General features: G+C 41.0%; 1 protein-coding gene across 2 annotated transcripts in view; it reads left to right on the top strand.

Moving 5' to 3' along the window:
- LOC121177981 (gamma-aminobutyric acid receptor subunit gamma-3-like) overlaps positions 1–6,071 on the top strand; it is a 66,865-nt gene extending 60,794 nt beyond the window's left edge. The window contains exons 8-10 of one of the 2 annotated variants that reach the window (XM_041032440.1): positions 3,430–3,608; positions 5,312–5,332; positions 5,790–6,071. In XM_041032440.1, coding sequence (XP_040888374.1) covers positions 3,430–3,608; positions 5,312–5,332; positions 5,790–6,071 — 482 coding nt within the window. Of the gene's footprint in view, positions 1–3,429; positions 3,627–4,255; positions 4,310–5,311; positions 5,333–5,789 lie in introns of both variants that reach the window. The other variant, XM_041032439.1, reaches the window with a different exon arrangement.
- Positions 6,072–20,009: the final 13,938 nt, after the last annotated feature.

Genomic DNA, 20,009 nt, shown 5'->3' with positions numbered 1-20,009 from the left:
TCAGAGGGGACTCATGTAGGGCCATCTGACTGATTACATGCATGGGAGACGTGGCTTTAAGTTAAGGCCTCTACACTGTGCGTGAAACACCTTTAATCACATTAGATTGAGGTTGCCATGTGTAGCATTTTAACCTCAATCACTAGCACATTAATTTGAAAACATCAGCATAATTACCATAAACAAACAAGGCTCTTGCCGAGGAGACTGTCAGCTCCTATGTGCACCGCATTTTACTTTGTGTTGATGTGGTGGAAAATCTGCCGGAGTGCTTCACAGCTCAAAACGGGAACGCCTTCACTTTTGCAAATAATCCACACTTTTATTCCGCTTCAACGGGTCTAACTGTATAATTTCAATTTAACTTGTCAGAACATATATACTCCCTGTTAGGGCTGCTGTGATCTCTCATCTTTCTCCAAGCTACTCAGCACAAACACACTGATCCATTAGTGATGCTCTTCTTACGTTTTTATGATAGGAAGCAACTGCATTCATGGTAAATGTGCTCAAACTGTATCCATATATGATGGTACATGTATGATGAGACTACATGCTGGTAAATTCACCCTGCTTGGAGACACTCAATGTCTCAAATATTTAGAAATGTTTTCTGATTTGCTGATGCATTGCCACGTGTCCTGACATGTTATCACTAACAGCTGTTGATCCGTGGTTTTATTCCTGTAAGTCATTTTACTAGAGCCTTTCCTTGTAGCCGTTACTATTTTTCATTGAACTATGTATTTTCAATTAAAATAGAAAAAGCACTGGTCTCAGAACAGATTAAGTCTGTAGTCATTATGAAGCCCATGCAGTCTTGTGACCTGGTTACTGATCCTTAACTGGTACTCCTCAGTACTACTTGTATAGTGGACGCTCCATGAGCACAAGCTGAGGTCTGTTCCACCTGGTTTACCCCTGGACACATAACAAAGTCCACATCTGAAATTTGCTATCACCACTAGACATGTGTGACACTGTTTTATACCAACTACTATGTTTTTAATCAAATTCGGTCAATTTAAATAATGAAAAACAGAAAAATCTGTTTTTTCTGGTTACTGTGATCACACATACAGATCAGTCTGCACACTGAGGACGCCTGCAGCATATTTGCCTCATACAGGCATATGCACTGGAGCTTTTCTCACGTCTCCGTGACTGCCCTTGTTTTCGGTCAGATGTGAGACTTTGTGCTGTTCAGACCGCCTGCACAGACAGGAATCACCCGGTTGCTATGGCATCACGCAGCGACAATTCCCACAGAATGCATTGAACTATGCAACGGAAACTCATGACCTTGATTTGAAACAGCAGCCTTAACTGTGAGTAGCCAGTGGGTAGCTTGTGATAAAAAAAAAAAAAGAAAAAAACAACAACAACAAAACAAACCAGTGATGTCGATGCGCTTGCTATTTTATTGAGCTCACACTGTTTACAGTGCATTGGATTTGAACAGACAGTGAGATTTAAGGTATTAGAAAGAGAGAGTTGTTCATTTACCTAGTTTGGTGCTTAAATCTAATGAGCGGGGAAAAAGAGAAAGTCTAGACGAGCACTAGACCAGAGGAGGTAGCTTGAAATAGATGGGAGCAACTCGTCTCTATGGAAACCACAGGCGAAAACAGTGGCACACACTGCCATGAAAGACATGTAGGAGATGAGGATGAAAGAGACAGAGGAGGGGGGGGGGGGGGGGGGGGTGGGGGGGGGCTGGGGGGAGAGAAAGGGATGGAGAGGGAGAGGAAGGGTGAGACGCGGCATGAGGAGAAAGAGCGATTACGAGAATGATGTGTGCGTGTCACAGCAGTGGATATCAATGCCCCCAGTGGGCATTAATGTCACTGGGTTCGTTTCGGTTTGAAAGAATTGATTTCATTTCACCAAGCGTACACAATATTCTCCTTTAAGACACCGAGGAGAGTGATTTCTCAAACAATGGCACTGATGACACAATTAAAAGTTATCCCCAATACCTATTCACCAGTGTGACAGGTAATTATTGATACTGAAAACAGCCACTTTCACTATTTCACAACTACTTTAGAAAAGGTTGGTTACCTTCCAACGTGCCTAAGTCACTGGCTGACAGGTGACTGGCAGTTACTCCCTAACCTGGCTATGACACATTTTCAATTCAGTGTGAGTTTTCGCTATAGACGTCAAGTTAATGTGAGAGTTACAGCCTCATTTCCATCCGTCATCACATCCATTAAAAGACCAGTGGACTGATAAGAGCTTTACCTCTCCAGAGACTGACTGATGACCACAGTCTATACATCCATCAGGAAGTTAACTGTCAGCATAATGGCTCTTTTCATTTGACAAGTCCAAAACAAATCTCAGTGGGGGTATTATGTCCTGTGTCTTTATATGTCTCAAGGAGATATTAAATAATAAGTCTTATTAATGAGTTAATATCTCATACATTTGAAGTCAAAATTTTCATTTTGTATTTCATCATTTTGACATGTCAGATCATTTACATTACATTCACTGTTATGAAGAATTGCTATAAGCCATATATTTAAATTAGCAGCTCATTATTTACACTCATTTCCACATTTCTTGGCAGAAACTGGCTTCCATACACATAATACGTAATTAAACTGGTCCAACTTTGGATATTTGACACTTCTTTCTCCCTGGATGTACATAATTAATGATGAGTGTCATTGAAAACATCTAAAAAAAATGTCCAAGATATAGCACTTACAAAAGAATTTCACAACTTGAGTAATACTTTGTACAATCTCAAAAAATTATCAAAAAATCCTTGAGAAAGAAAAACTTGAATAGAATCTAGTTACAGTGTCATTTCAAAAAGTCTCAGTTCATTCCACGCAACGTCTGGAAAGTTTCCGCTGTGGCTGAGTTTTTAAAACTTTATCGAGTTCATTACCATCACAGATATACAGGAATACAGGGCCAGCTTTTTACTGCATGCTTGCTGAATTATGGCTGCACTGCTTGAGCCACTTCAGAGACAAGCCATGTTTTAGTCATGAGGAAGTGTCAGGATTTGCCTCATAATTCTGAAGTGGCTCCACTGTATAATAGAGGTTCTTAACCTGCAAATCGATTTCTGACACACCGTTTTATCATCACATTTTAGACCGCTGGGAAAAAGAGGAAAGACAAAAGGAAAAAAAAAAAATTTAATTATTTGATAATTGTTACGATTCTGCTTCACCACGCTTAAAACAAATCCCGGCTCTGAGGGTTTAATAGAACACAGGATCGATGCAAGAATGCCGACATTAACCCAGAATACCCAATATGCATTATTAATAGTGATTAATAAACCTCTGCCCAGATGTTATATAATCACTTCCGCATGGGTCACCCCAGTACTGACCAGCAATTCATCATGCAGTCACAGAGAATTCGCTTTACAACATTACAGTATTGCTCCTTCCCTCCCAGGTATCACCACAGTGCTGACCATGACCACCCTGAGCACAGTGGCCAGAAACTCGCTGCCCAGAGTGTCCTACGTGACGGCCATGGACCTGTTTGTCACTGTCTGCTTCCTGTTCGTCTTCGCTGCCATGATCGAGTACGCGATGCTCAACTACTACTCCTACAGTATACGCAGACCTCCGGCCAAGACACAGAGAATGGTAAGCCTGTGGTGAATGCCTGACTAACAGGCTGGTAAGTCTGAAGTGACAGGTAAGGATTGTTGTTGGAAGGTCAAACAGCTACAAAGAGCCACAAAACAAACAAACACTCTCTAAATGACTACAGAGACACACAAAACAACTATTAAGAGACACAAATCAATGATAAAGAGACACTAAATGACCACAAAACGACACAAAACATCCACAGAGTCACCAAACAACTACAAAGAGAAGAAAAATAACCACAGACACAAAAACGACAGCAAAGAGATGCAAAAAACAACCACAAACAGCCATGTCGTTTGTAGTCATGTGTCTCTTTCAGCCTGAGTGCCTTGCTCCTATTTATGTCCTATTTCCTTCTAATAATATCAACCTTCAGAAACGCACATTGATTGAATCCACAGGGTGTCAACATATATGTGTATACTGCATATATCTACACAGTGCACAACATCCTCTCAGGTGTCTGACATGCGTGTTTGTATGAGCACGTGTGTGCAATCAAAAACATTTCTTTTCTAGCAATCGCTCCTGTGTGAGAGCCTAATGCACTGCGTGGGCGTTGTCAAGGCTGCACCTGCCGTGAACGCTTTAATGGCGGCGACACACATCTACTAACACAGAGTCAGCCACCGCTGCTGTCATTTCACTCTCTCCAGATCCCCTCCCTCTTCATTATTTCCTCCCAGTGTAAGAGGAGTTCAGCTGAATGTGTCTCAGGGCTAAAAAGACTGTCAGCTTGGGCTGAACAATTAAGCTGTGTTACATTCAGTCCCCCCCCGGTCTCCCCCCCTCCCTCTCCATCCATGTAGGCCCTTTGTGACGCCCACTCAGTCAGTTTTCTTACTCCACGAGACACATCGAACTCTCCTTCTCTCCCTCTCTCGCCTCCCACTCTTCCTTTAAGAGCAGAGTAGAGGACTGGAAAAATGCGGGAATATTTTACCCCAATTAGGTTGTCCCACACGATTTTATAAACATCAGGGAGGAAGTCACATAATGAATTTTCTCGGGGGTACATATTCAACATTCCGGTCTAAAAAAATCAGGCTATAGCTGCATTGTGTGACCGTAAAAAGGATAAAAAATAATGGATAACAATGATTCCTGTTATTATGTGTTTGTACATTTTTGAAGATCACTCACTTTACTTTCAATCAAATATGTTTAAACATAAAGTATTGAGGTCCATTTTATACTACAAAAAAAAAAAAATTTAATTGCAAGAGAGTCTCAACTTTTCAAAAGCCCTGGAAATCACTCTGCTGTTACAAATGCACATCGATTCACAAATGCTTTCTGCATTGCTCGGCCAATTTTGTTGTTTGGTGATGTATGTATTTTTATTCAAACTGATAACTGGACAAATGTAGAGAATGGTACATCACTCTGAGATCTATTCAGCACATCGATAGTGGAGTCTGATGGTGTTTTTCAGCAATCTAAAACATCAATAAATACATGTCAGGACTCTGTGTCTTTACAGACTTGCCATTTTGCATTTATGATCAATAAAGAGAGAGTAATCCACTGGAAAAGGCACACTTTGTCCAGCACAGCCTCACTGTACCAGAATGCAATGCAGCAAAAGGGCATGCCGCCACAATCATGAACATACACTGATTTTCTATCCATATATACAAATTTACCACATCGAAACAGTTGGTCCTTGAGTTTAGACAGATGTAGACAAAAGCAGGGTTCTCATTTCAAGGCTGCAACCATCGATTTTGCCATAGAGACTGAAGCAGAGGCCAACATTTCCCAGGCAAACAGACAGCATCCTCAAAACATAATGATCTACACAGAAGACACTAAAATAAAGACACTGCATTGTTTTTATAGAGTAAAGCTAATTAGTAAAAAAAAAAAAAAGTAGGATGACGAATGTATCTCAGTACATTCACAATAAAGTTTGGCTGGGCTTGACAGAGTATAGGGCAGGATAGAGATTCTAGCATGAGCCAAAACTTTAGACCATCTTCAGCTCGAAAGGTCAAACCAGTAACTCTACAAACTAATGCAGCTAGTTAATGATGTGCTCCTGGGCCTTTGGTTTCTGCATTAGATCATGAGCTACACAGCCTGACATGCTAACAACTGCAGCTTATGTTAGAGCAGAAATGTTCATCCGTCTTTTTCTGTCTTCCCATACAGGCCTACTCATCTTTCAACATGGGTCGCAACCCTCGGACCATGATGCCCATGGGCAACTCCCTCTTCTGGCACGACTACGACGACAACTGCCTGTACGAGTGCCTGGACGGGAAGGACTGCAAGAGCTTCTTCTGCTGTTACGAGGAGTGTAAAGAAGGCGGCTGGAAGAGAGGACGGATCCACGTCAACATCCGTGAGCTGGATTCCTACTCTCGGGTTTTCTTCCCCACGTCCTTCTTGCTTTTCAACATTGTCTACTGGGTCAGCTACCTCTACCTCTAGTCGGTGGGCCCTTGCTGAAACAGCCACAGCCCCCTGTCACTTTGCACCGCGGCTCACGATTAGAGGTCAAAACTAAGCGTGGAAGAGGAAATGAGGTGGATCTACTTAGTGGGAAGTGTGAAAGACATCCTGCCTCTGGAGTGGTATGACTGGAAAATACGTGTGTGCTTGTTGTGCACAGTGTAAAGGCCATGATACTTTGAGCCGCGGAACTCAGAGGAGAATAAAATGCTCAGCAGTAGAACATCAAGCCCGTCAGCATTAACTTGAATGGATACGACCCGTTTACGACTCTCTCAGAAACCAAACAACAGACGGCTGTGACTTCAGAGACGTTCGGGGACGGGGGTCGCATTGCTGAATCTTGGTCGTCGAGATGGCGAAGCACCCATAGTGCCTTCTTTAGAAAGGGTGCGGCACCGAGAGACGCAGCTTCAGAGTTCCCTCCATTATCTTTATTACCTCATCCATCACGCCGCCGCATGCTGAGCTGTTTATTCTTTGATGAAACAAACCCAGAACACAGTTCTCACCACTGGAGATATTTAAAACTAACACTCACCATTCATTTTGTAGCACATTAGTTTTAGTTGTACCCTAGAATTAGTTCTCCTTTCTAATACTGGTAAACTTTTCTTCTTCTTCTTCTTATTAGAATTAGTTGTATTTTCACAGAAAGTCAATTAGCTCACACATCAGTTGTTAATTGTTAAATATGAGTTAGTGTCAGGGGCAGTGGTTGTCTGGTAAACTCTTGTTTATTAAGTCAGTGAGCTTTTGTTTATGATGCTTTATGATCAGGTGATACAGTTTACAGTAGATGCCAAGAAGATTTGGGTGTTTTTAACGAATGCTGGGCTACATTCTTACACACCAAATGTATAGGGACTGCGTAAATACATACCAATCTAATACTAAACATGCTAATCTCATCCTCTGGCTTTTTATGTATGTTGGAGTACATGAATAAACAGATTAGGGTTAGAGCAATGCTGGTTTCTTCCTGACAACAGCTATAACAGCTTCACATTTCATATTACACACTTCTATTATTTTTTTTATAGATTTTGTTTTTTATAGGTTCCTGTGGATTACCAAGGCTTAAAGGAAAAGTTCAGCATTTTATGAGACATACATACTGTAATTTCCCAAATGGTTAATTAGAGTAAGAAAACTGTATTTCTGTTAAAAAAAAAAAAAAGAAAGAAAAGAGAGAGAGAGAGAGAGAGAGAGAGAGAGAGAGAGAGAGAGAGAGAGAGAGAGAAACTCAAAGCAGCAGAGTGGTAAGTATAACATCACTCTGTTGTGTTGCTGTGGAAATGTACATTATACTAAATCTAAATCTAAATCTAAATTTACCAACAGCTAGTCCGGCTCTGTCCACCTGCCAGAGCAGATATGGAACACTGTATTAACAGAGCCATGTTAGCTGTTTCACGTTTCCAGTATGCTAAGCTAAGTTAGCCTGCTGCTGGCTGTAGCTTCAGATTTACCATACAGACATCAGAGCTGTATCAATCCTCTCATCTAACTCTGCAAGAAAAAAAAGCAAATAAGCATATTTCCCATAATGCTGAACTATTCCTTTAAGGCGTTATTAACCCCAGATACATTTCATAAGCAGTGCTTTCAGTGGAGAATACATAAAATTATAATTTTGGCATGAAAATGGTTCAATACAAATATACTGGATACTGGCACAAAACGAGCAGCAGAAACATTCGTTTCGGCCTTTTGAACCCTAAAGCACATGCAGACACACATACACTGTATACGGCCTACTTATTTTGCATTAGAGTCATTCCATCCAGTTTCAGAGCTTGAGCACATAAAACTGGAGTCTTGATGAAAACTTAAAAATTAGCTTTTTGTTTTTGTTTCTCCTCCCGATGAAAAATGAAAGGAATTTCTGATGTCTTGCCATATGCAGGACCCAAAGGCACATACCCTCTTGTGCCCCGCTGCCAATGATCACAGGTGCTGTAAAATAGGTTCTATATGTTGTGATCACACTCACTCACATGCTGTACACAGCGCGGTGTTAAAAAATGGATGATTCAGGATGGCTGTTGATGACTCTTGATGGAGTCCCCACATCCCCTCCTCAAACATGTAAAATTGATGCCATATATGAAGGCATACAGCCACACAAGTTCAAAAAAAAAGAAAAAGGAAAAAAAAAAAGAAACACACAGGGATGGACAGTACCAATGGCGTTTTGGTTTTGTTTACTGTTATATGGTGTTTTTTGCAGTCGCTTGGCTTTGTAGAACAATCAACCCCCTTTTTTCCCCTCCTCCCCCCCACCCTCCGACACAAACACACACTTCTTCCCCAGTATTTGTATGTTCAGAGAAAAGCTTTTATGTAAGATGTATCCAATTAATGTTTCTATTTTCATACAGTTATATATATGGAATGTATGTTAGGCCAGTAGCGAGGCCGGAGTCGATCTGGTTCCAGTTCAGTCAGTTCAAGCAGCCTAAATGGGTTTATATTTAGGGGTCCTACATATTCATGAGGACTCCAGACACATTTGTGTCCTGTCCAGAGGTTTGTAATTACAAATCAAATTGCCTCAAGTGATGCTAGAGAAACAGCAGAAGGGCTGTTACCCTTTGGGCCATTACTTACCCAGGTGATTTAACATATTAGCTCATAGGAGACAGTGAAATTTCATTAGTATTCTGACATTAGATCTATCTATCCGTCTATCTATGTATGAACTGACTGAATTGAACAGAGCTTGGCCCACACCGCAGTAAACTCTCCTCACCTCTGATATTTCTACTACACTTTATAAGTGTCTTAGTCCGTTGAGATACTTCAATAAAACAAAATCACTATTTTCTACGTCTTAATGAAAATCACCTGTGTGTTTCAACTGACTGGGACCTGTATTTATAAAGCCTCTTTGGAATCAGAGTACTGACCCAGGATCAGCACTGGTGAGCATAATGAACTCGCTCAAGAGCCTCTCGTGGAGACCTCATCACCCACATTATAGTTTCTGTGAAAAGCGGCGCATCCTTCGCGCCGAGCTGACACAAAATCACACATTACTCCTACTTTACACCGCAAACCAATTTTGTTTTGATTGTCAGCGACGTCTTTTGAGGGCGGGGATGAAAAAAAAAAAGCCACTCTGATCCTGGATCAGCATTCTGAAGGGAAATATTTTATGAAAACAGGATCTAGAGTGAAAATAGGTATCTTTTTTCTAGTGCGTGGTACATTGCTTACATTAATAAATAACGTTTTGGTCAAGTGCTACTGTGAGGTCTTCTTGTGCAAGAATGAAACTCCTCAAGAGCATCACTTCCTGTTTTGTTCAGCATGGATTCATGGCTACAGGAGGTAAACTGTGTCTTAAGTTACCATGAGCCTCGGGCAAATAGATTCAGCGTGCTCTGGTACAGGCACGAAGCTGCAGATCTGAAAACATCAGGGACTGGAGAAAAGGCAACACTATCATTGCACGGAAAATTCCATCATATGGAGTTTTACACTCCTGTCCACAGGTGTATCTACTCGATATCCTCCATAATAACCTGCTTTTGGACTTCAGTGGCAGTGCCTCCTCGGCTCTGATCCCTGTGAATCAACACCAATTTGAACAGAATTTGAAGTCAGCTGCCGAAAGTGGCCCGACACAGCCCTCGCTCAAAGCCACCAAACACATTCACATGCAAAGATGCCATTGTTATACAGTAAGATTACGTCAAGTAGCTGCAATCACCAGCTAATTGTTCAGTATAATATCAGATGATTTGACTGAAACATTGACAACAAACAAAAAGGCAATCACAACTATACGATATGACTATAAAAACACTTAATCATACTGTAGCTGGTACAAGTGGAGACTGGATTTGCAACACTGACATTTGTAGGGAAGATAAATGAAACCGAGTATTTAAATTATTCGAGTTAGCAGTAGCTCTCATCTGTAGCCTTGAAATGATTAGCAAGTTCAGAATTTACAAACCAAACATTTGGCTCGTGACTTAGTTTCATGAGTCTGAAAAAAGATCTCTAATTCAATGTTCTGCTGGGCAAGTTGACAAATTAAGCTTTCCATAGACAATAAAATGAGTTACAATAGTCTTCAGGCAATCCGCCTGCCTAATAACAATGATACGACTAATATCCACTGACAGATGCATGAGCACATCATTGCTTTACCCTGAGTTTGTTGACCTAGTTTGAAGCAAGAAGCATGAACATAGTACGAGCGAGTCAAAGGGTGGATGTTTGAGGTTCTCCTGCCACCTACGCGAGGCAAAAGCAGGATGGCATGCTAACACAGTGGATGTGGAGAGAAAGGCACTTGTGCGGTAGGAAACTGAAGCTGTCAGTGTGTGTGTAGATCTGGATCACAAACTTGCTCATGCCTGTAAAGTCACAGCTTTGCTTACAAAAAGAAAGGACACCCCTCGTGCGAAAACCTGCTGCAAGGAATCAATGCATTCGGTGTCTGCGAGTTCATGCATGAGTGCATGCACACCCCAGTGAGAAAGGATTCTTTATATCACTTACTACTTATTACTCTAGAATAAAATGCTATAATAATGGTGATATGAGAGAAAAAAAACCTGGGGCCAAATTCATTAAGTGAGTGGGATATCACACCTAACGCACCTTTGAGGCCACGGTGTGAAGGACACTCTAACGTATGTGGGTATCGAGTGGAATCAAAACAACACGATTCATTATCCTCCCAAACATAAGAAGCTGCAGGCTACATAGAGCTGTTTTTACATAACTTCCCGTGACAGTGCTGTGTTGATGCTTCATGTTTGTTACAGTAACTCCGCCAGCTGGTATATATGTTGAATCATGACAGAAGCTGAAATAAGAAGCAGCCTGACCTTAAAATCAAAACGCACTGAAAACTATCAACCAAACTGCAGCAATAAGTCTCGACAAAGTCTGCAGACACAGAGTATGTACAAGAGTCCAGTCACATATCTGTATCTGCTGAAGTGTGTAGTATTGAAGCAGCTCATGTACCCACCTGAGCTGAAACTTTTTACCTGTTTCATATAAAGCTAACATCTTTGTTTTATAATAGTGGGGCTATTATATTTAATAGACACTGTGTGTTTATATTGTTGTGTAGTATTTCCCAAAATTAGGTGACATTACAGAAATAAATGTTTCCTTGTGTGTGGGTAACACATAATGGGTGTATCTGAAAGCAGATTAGGACAGTGGAAGAGAAGATTAGGCTACAGCCTGCCAGTTCTCAACATCACCACTGCATGTGCCCGTGCAGTATGTGCAAGAAGTGGCACTAAAAGCAGTGAAACGACGCAGCTTTGGACAGGGCTGATGGGATTATTTGACACAGCTGAGGCAATTGACCTACTATTTTAGTTTAAATAAAGCATTTATTTTTAAGCCACTTGAGTGGCTTGCCAATGTTTAGCTACAGTCTAAATGGCATATTTGTAAATATCCATATGACTTGTAATTAATTCTGTCATATTTGTGCAAATACAGTCTATAGCCCTGGCACATTAACTATGCTATTTGTCTATATGCATAAAAAACTACACAACTACAAAAACATGTTAACAAAGAAGTGGTGTTTTTTCTTGTGCTTCAAATTGTTCCACTGTCTAATGTTTATATAAGATAATTACAATACATCTTCATAATTTCTAAATGAGTGTTTTGAAACAGCAACATCCCACTGGAGGAATCCTTCTCCATCTCAGAGTAATTGTGAGATGCTTGATTAATATGAGCCCTGACAACGTTGTCAAGTTTTAAATTAAACTGTTTGACAGAAACTTCAAACAGCTATTTCCAACACTGACAATGGACCTTTAAGAGCAATAAATAATCTATTTCCATGTCCATTACCACCTCCTCTCCGACTGATGATCAGTTCAAACTGAAACAGTGGAGGAGCTTGCTGTATGTTTTCAGCCCTGAGTACTGTTTGGAGGTTTTCCTCTCAGGCAGTACACATCCACAAGGAGGACAGGGCAGCTTGTATGTTGCCTGAGGGGTAAAACCATAAGTAACAAAGACTGTAAAGCAGTCACTGCTTCTGCGAAGGATAAAAATAAGACTCTGAAAGGTGAGAAAGACACGCCCCCGCCACCTTTACAGTGTAAATTACATCCTTGGTCACACACACGCACACACATCACGTTTGTCCCCACTTTTCTTCACTTTTACTGCAACTGAAAAGGCCTGTGTGCGTGTGAACCTGTGATTTAGTTCACCGTATGAACAATTAACGATCCTGTGATACGAGTGGGTCTGACAGAAGCAGTATATGGATAACAATAAATGCTGCAGGTTTGCGTGGCGTCTGTGTCCTTCATGCATAGTAATCCAATGGTCCATGATGGAGCCGAGATTGTAATTGACTTCTCAGCCTGAATGGATTTCCTTGATATGTCAATTTCTATCAGTCTGACAACAGCAAACAGACAGAAGATTCAGAGCTTTGTTGCCAGGTGTAAACATCTGTGAATTGTCTCGTTGAAGGCGTACACACTTCTGGGAATATTTCGATATTTTTGAGGCAATTCAGTGCCTGTTTCAGCTGAGGTGTCACAGTCACTGTGATAATAGAGGGCTTTCAGGTGTAGTAATGCTTCCTCAGGCAGCATCATGTCTTGGGAAATAGCGTCTGTGAAAAGCTGATTGCATTCCCCAATATTTGTCTCACACAAGGCATGGTGTGTTTCTTTGCCGAGACGAAACTGATCATTTTGAAACATGATGATCGCATCTGAATTTGAATAATGTAAGATGTTTGCTATTACAGACCCCAAAAGGAATGTGTGATTGAGATTAATGAAAGTACGCCGCAGACATGCACAATAATATACTGATGGCAAAAATCAGCAGCTCTGCAATAAAAACTGCCTTTGTGGTGCTTATCATGTTGTTTTTGTGTCAGACAGCTGCTACATTTTTTTTGTTCTGAGATAAATTGAAGATAAAGCCAAACGTGCTGAAGTCAATCAATAGGGGCTGTTGCTGTGTCACTCTGTCTCTGACTGGCTCAGATGTGGTTTAGAACGGGTTCAGATAAACTGGAACTTGCAAGGCTTCAGCTGCACAATCAATTAGATCTGATGTCGAAATGAGTATAGGAACAATGATTTAAATTAAATAAATAAATGATAACTTGGCCACAGCTATGAAATATTATCACATTATAAAGTTGACATGGCTAACTTGTTAGAAAACAGTTGCTTATAACATATGTAGAAGATATGGAGTGAAATTAGCATCTGTTTGGAGTCATATCTCTGAACAACTCTCCTGCAAGCTTTGTCTGCACCAGCTACTATGGGAAATATGTCTCCTTACCAGCTAAACGCTCCACTAGTGAGTCACTATCTTTTTATTCCTGGAAATTTAGCTTACAGTGGAGTTATAACAGTTTTTTCACTGAAATCAGCTGCCTGCTGCTGGAGGAAACAGCGCTGATGAGTGGAGTGAGACTGAACCATTACAGTTACAGGCCATAAAAACTAAAACAATGAGGTGAAAAACGCTTAAAAAAAACTTAGTAGAGCTAAAGGGAATAAAGTATTACTGTAAACATAATGGTTTAACTTGGAAAAGATTCACATGTGGTACCTTTTACTGAACTACTATGCTTGTTTCTTAGCTTCTAAAATATATCTTGGTTTCTTCAGTGTATTTCTGCCGCAGCTTTTGTAGCATTTGTGCAGACCAGCCACATATCTGACTTTTATGAGCCTCAAGCTCACAGATCTAAGGTTTAATCTGAGATGACTAAACTATTATTTATCCATGTCTGCTTGCAGCCTGATGTTGACTCTTCTTCTTTCATTTTTATTCTTTACTTCCTCAGACTTTGCTTTTATGAGAGTTCAACCAGATTGAGAGAGCAACACACAAGTCATACTAACTTTTTTTTTATATATAAAAAGATGGCTCCACAGTTCTGCAGCTTGTTCAGGTTTTCTGTCTGAGGCCAAAGAAACGGTACAGTCAGTATGCTTCCTTTTTGAACTGTTCATAGACAGAATGTAAATACTGTGAGCATCTTCTTAATGGTGATTAAAGGCACATTCGTTTCTACTCATTATTTTCTAGGAAGAAAGTACAAAAAATCAAGTAAGACAGCTGGGTGAGACAGAACAGCTGCATGTCACTACCCCATCTCTTCTGGCTGCCCAAATTCATGATGGGGTGATATGATCCCTCGCCATGATAATGGAAAAAATTGGGCAGGGGTCATTATCAATTTTCACCCTCTCTTAACCACCTGATTTTACTCCCCCAGCAGCAGGAACAACAGGATAACAAAAAACGTATAGGAAACGTATACTTTTGAATGTTAATACAGATCATGCCATTAGACGATCTTAAGGAACAGCATGTAAAATTCCTGTGGTTAGCAATAAGCTAATGCTGCTCATTTCTGATATGATAAATAGTTTAAATCAATGTGTCTCTAGATCCAGATGATTTATGATCAAAGACAAATGAATAACAAATCACTGGTAGCAACCTTCTCTGTCAGTATCTAGAAGGATTAAATCATTACAGTCATGCAACACTGGAAAGTGATTGAGTCTTGATCACTGACAGTGTCAAATGAATTCAACGAGATATTCATTCATCAGCCGCGACAAGGAAAAGGCTGTACTGGGGTCTGCTCAGCAGAACAGATACAAGACTTTAATATTACTGTAAAAGAACAAGCTGTAATCTGTATTTGAAAGATGACTAAATGGTACAAGTCGTGATCTCAAATGTGTAACATGCTGTATTAGTAAATTCCTGTACCTGCATGTGTTTGGAGATATTTTTTCTCAATCCTAGCTGTGATGCTCTGAACGCCTTTAAAATATCTGATAATCACGGCACTAAAATCTTGATATCACTCTGCAGTTACTCCTTTAAGTTAACTGGCAGTTTATCCATCTCCAGCTTTAATTATTTATGAGTAACTAGTTGCTTCCTCTCACATAAAGTTGTGCAGCTGCTGCGTTAAGCAGCCGTGTTTATGATATGCAGTAAAGGAATTCAGCAGCACTGCATGTGCTTCACGGCAAAAAGCAAAAGAATAGCAAAACACAGTTTCTCAGCATGTAATGAAACAACTATTTAATGTTACTGAAAAGCATCTGCTCTTCAATACACTCATCAATATCCATAATTGGAGCCGTAAATTGCTGCGTGTCTACACAGTTCATGCCACATGAGTGGCTGTTGCTGCACCCTTATATCTGCCAGTGTCAGCGGACACTTCACAGCAATTTCATAATAATATGAGGCCTGAAATTTGTTGAATAGCTTTTTCGAGATGAATCTAAACGTGTTGAGGAACAAATTGGATGAGTGGGTTTCAGACTGATGACAGCAAGCATCAGGAATACTGTCAGTTATTAAAGTGACTTCTCTGTACGAGAACGCGTACCTGGTCTGCTTATTGTGAATCATCTACGCTGCCTGGTGCTGAAATAGTCCTTTAAAAAACACAATCAAAGCCGGATGGTTGGGCGGCAACAGCCTGAGGGCTACACACGCAGACGATTGTTGATACAAAGGTGAGCTTGAACTGGGAATATTTATTATGATATTTAATTGTTAATAGAGGGTAAATCTGAAAGTCAACGTGAAAGACACCACTTTAAAATAAGCACTGTTAATGTGAGTTTGATTGAGGCAGTTAACCCCTCGCTGCTCAGTGCCACTGTAGTACTACATTTGTGATTCTGTTTGTCTAAATACTGAGTATGCCAGTTTCATTACAGTTGCAAACTGTGTTGTGGAATGAAGTCAACACATCTCTGACAACTCACAACCTGCAAGACATCTGGGCCTCACGTGAGGGTTTTCATTAATGGAAACTCCAGGGAAATCTGTTTGTTGGCGAGGTTCATCTGACTTTCAGCCACATGCAGAAATGTTTACAACTCAGCAGTGCAGAGCGAAGGGCAGGGGTTTGTTGGGTTTCATCTCACAATGCCCACCACTGACGACTACACAAGCAACCTGTTATTGTCTCAGTGCCAAAAGTAACAAATAGGAGCTCAGGGGAAATCTGACCAAAACAGTTGTCAGTTTCCTAGAGATATCTTCATCTTTCTGAGGGGAAATGTTTCAATCAAAGCAGAAATCTGAGAGATCCTGTAATTACTCAGACTACAGATATGGCATGTACTTTTCAGTGGGAAATTGAAAAGTCCACTCCCCACTCTTGGGGCCAGTGAAAAGGAGCTGTAAGCACAACACTGACAAATTACCACCTTAAAAAACTGACATGGTAAAAAACAAGGACAGAATTCATTAGGAGACATGTTTCTGGTCGCCAGCTCTCTGCTAACTTTATCGCTCTGCTGTTTGGATTTTTTTTTTTTGCTGTAAACAGCTTCCTGCTGAGGCCAAAAGACAACACAATGACAGCGGCGAGAGTAAACCCAACCATTAAAGTTGCGGGCCAGACATCCAAGACAACGAGATGAAAGACTTTAATATTCAACGTAAAGCTGCGAGGAACTGCAGCATCGGGTGATTATTTTCTCTAGCTTCAGCACAACAAGCGACCGACTTCATATTACCAGTACAGCGGAGTTGGTCTGCAGCCAGTGCAGCGTAGTGAAGAGTGCAAAACTGTTTATAAGTGAGAACAAAAACATGAGATATTTAAGCATTCTGCACACTGAAAATGCAATTACTAGTGTTTTTATAAAAGCCGATTAGAACCATCTCTTGATCAGTGGTTTAAAGGTTTCTCAAGTTTGCTCCCTACGGAAAAATGACCATTCATAATGAAGGGAGACTCAAAGGAAAGATGTGACTTGAAAAATAATCCCATGGAGGATTTCTCAATACAAAAACTCAATTTGTTTTAAAGTACAAAGCAATGAACTTAGGTAATGTATGGAAAATTCTTCACCATTATTAATTTTTCTATGTATTTTTCAGTATATTTTGTAGCTATGCTTTTTCTCTTTGTTTTGTATGTCTGACACACAAAACAGAATATACACCACAGTTTTTCCTGTTTATTTCCTGTCACACAGCATCGCTGTTACCAAGTAAACAGAGTTCAAAGTGCTGTCAGTTTACTACAAAACAGCTAAAAGTCAAGGACAATTTGAGCTTACTGTACAGGAAAACATCCACAAGTGTGGGCTGGCATTTCCTCAGTTTGATCTCCTGTTTCACTGTGTGCACAAAACCACAGCTCAGGGGAAATCCTCTGACCATCGCAGTCATTACAGGGGAGTGATTAAGAGAAATGAGCATCCGTCATCCGAACATCTGTGACAGCTCTGTTAGCCTTTTTGGATCCTGTGAGGGGGGAACCTGAGTCAAAATCATCACGTCCACCAGCTGTCACCACCGGGCGAGGACACTCCTGAGGTTGGCTATTGTGAAATTTTTGATACCACTGCTGGTGTCTGTGCCTCGACTTCAAACATTATTACTTCAAACACGTCTGATTTTAGCCTTGTTTATGATACTTGGTTGTTTTCATTATATTACTTTTCCCTTTTAAAGCACTGACGCCTCTGGCTCTGAGTTTAAGCCCAAACTGGCACGAGTTTCAACCATCTTGTAGAATAATAACAACACAATCCTATAGGCTTTTAGTCAGGATTTAAAACAAGACGTCCCAATTGGCTGTTCAAAGGCAATTAAAAATCAGCCCGGCCAAAAAAAAAACAAACTGCGATCAGGGTCCTGCTTTGGCCTGCCGTCCATTCACTCATTCCGTGTCCTTCACAGTGCTGGAATGAAAGGATTTCAAGCGCACATGTTGTTTTGCTTTTATCTGACTCACAAAACAGACCTTGAGAAACTCCATACAAGCTAGGGCAGCGGGTAGCTTAATGGATAAGCAACATGAGGCAAAAAACAAAATGTTTTCAGTCTTTACATCCAGCCTCTGTTACATGCCATCCCCTGCCTCTGCCATGCCCCCAAATAAATGCCTTTAGAAATTTAGTTTACCTCGTCAGGTGGAATGCCGATCCACACTGTGCAGAGGTTTTTATTTATTTTTGAAACGGCAAAAAATGAACCTGAGGCAGAATCAGCACCAATCTTCTGGCAGCTGCTACCTAGCAGAGAGCTCTCTCTGGATTCAGGAGAGGACGAGGACAGACGCCAGAGGAGAAGCCCGGCACAAAAACACGGTCAGAGCACAGAGGTGCAATGTTCAGAGGAGCAGCAACTGGGCCTGAAGGTGGCATTCTGAAAAACACACCTGGATTCAATTCTTTTTATGCGACATGAAGATGCTTTCTAAATTCAGCGCACACAGTGTTTCATCTTGTGTTAGAAGGTTTTCATCTTAAAGAAGAAAAGTTTTCAGGAATTCAGAGGAAAAAAAACATCCTCAGGTTTTGAAAAGTGATCACGGGTCTCGATCTGACTGAAAGAGACGATACTGTGAAACTCACAATAGCCTCAGAGACCCATGGAAACACCTTTACGTCTTATCATTTTCAGGGCCGTGGGGGGGCTGAGAGCGTCTCCCAGCATGCACTAGGAAAAGCTCATTCAGTGCAAGATGGGGGTGTGCATGGAAGATGGCAGATATTTTGAACTTATATCACAGTCCCTGTGGGACGCGCTGCACAGAAGATGAGGGACACAGGCAGATAGAGAAAAAACTGATGGAACAAGAAACTGAATGAGTGAAAGGGTGTGTAGCTAGTTTCCTGTTGTAGCTTCGTAGCTTACAGAGCTTCATTCTAGTTACTGACTTTGGAGTCTATTCTAGGAGAAGTCTATCGTGGACACACTACACCTGTACAGAGATTTGGCCTGAAATGCCCACCATATTGATTGGAGTGCTCTTTTAAAGCCTTCATTCCAGGCACATGATTGCATAATTGGACTGACGCCACAAAACCCATATATAAGACGTGTGAAGGGTGCAATCATGTGAAGTGGAGAACCTTTAGACACACCGGCTCTTTTAGGAGCTGGAGACGCTTTTTTTTTTTTTTTTTTTTCTGTGTCTCCTTTTGAGCTCGCTCGAGTCAAATAAAATATTCAGGCTTCATCCCTGCAAGCTGAAGACACTCCGGATGGAATTTTTCTGAATGCACACTCTGCCTTTCTCTCTCCCTGTCTCTCTATATCTCCATCACACACACACACACACACACACACACACACATAGATCCACATGCACTCAAACCCCCTCCTCCAATGCTACAAACATACACTGTTTGCTGTGCTCTGTGTGCTACAGATAATCTTTATGAGGCAGAGACCCCATTGAGAGTATTTATAACCCAATCAGACGGGTATTCAGCCTTTTCTTCTCCTCTTTCCACTGTTTCTGCCCTTGCTCGTGTATGAATGTTAAAGCTACTAAATCAACATATCAACGTGAGATCCACATTAGCCTGACGTGTGTATGTACGCATGTGCATATCCTGTATGTGTATGTGGCAGCAGGTGGTAATCCTCAAAAGAAAATCGAATTAAAAAGTCATTATTGCCTATATTAAAACTAAAACTTGTCACTTGGCTAACCGCAAACAGACAAACGTGTATGTATGACATATGAAAAAGCTGTGTGCGCACATACGAACATGCCCTTGCCTTTCTAACAGCTCTTTCAGCCAGAGACGTGTAACTCCAGATGGCAGACTTTGAGGTGAAATCTTGTTAGTTGCATGTCATTTCCCAGGAAACTGTGCTGCCGTGTTGCTGTTTATTTTGTCAGTGCTAGTTAACTGGAACAAGCAGGTGTGTGTGTGTGTGTGTGTGTGTGTGTGTGTCTGATCAGTAATGTTGGAATTACACCTTCAGTAAAATCCTGCCAGAAATGACGAGCGATATCCCTGAGCTGCTGTGGATCTTAGTAGTGGAAATAAAGGACGATGGGGTATGAATAATCTTAGATAGTGTTTGTGTTTATGTGTTCATGAAAACTGGCTGGTGACACAGTCCTGTCTCGCT

Source organism: Toxotes jaculatrix, chromosome 24 (genome assembly GCF_017976425.1).
Source record: "Toxotes jaculatrix isolate fToxJac2 chromosome 24, fToxJac2.pri, whole genome shotgun sequence".
Taxonomy (NCBI): Eukaryota; Metazoa; Chordata; class Actinopteri; family Toxotidae; genus Toxotes; species Toxotes jaculatrix.
Note: the sequence above shows the minus strand (reverse complement) of the source record. Positions and strands in the feature narration are given on the sequence as shown.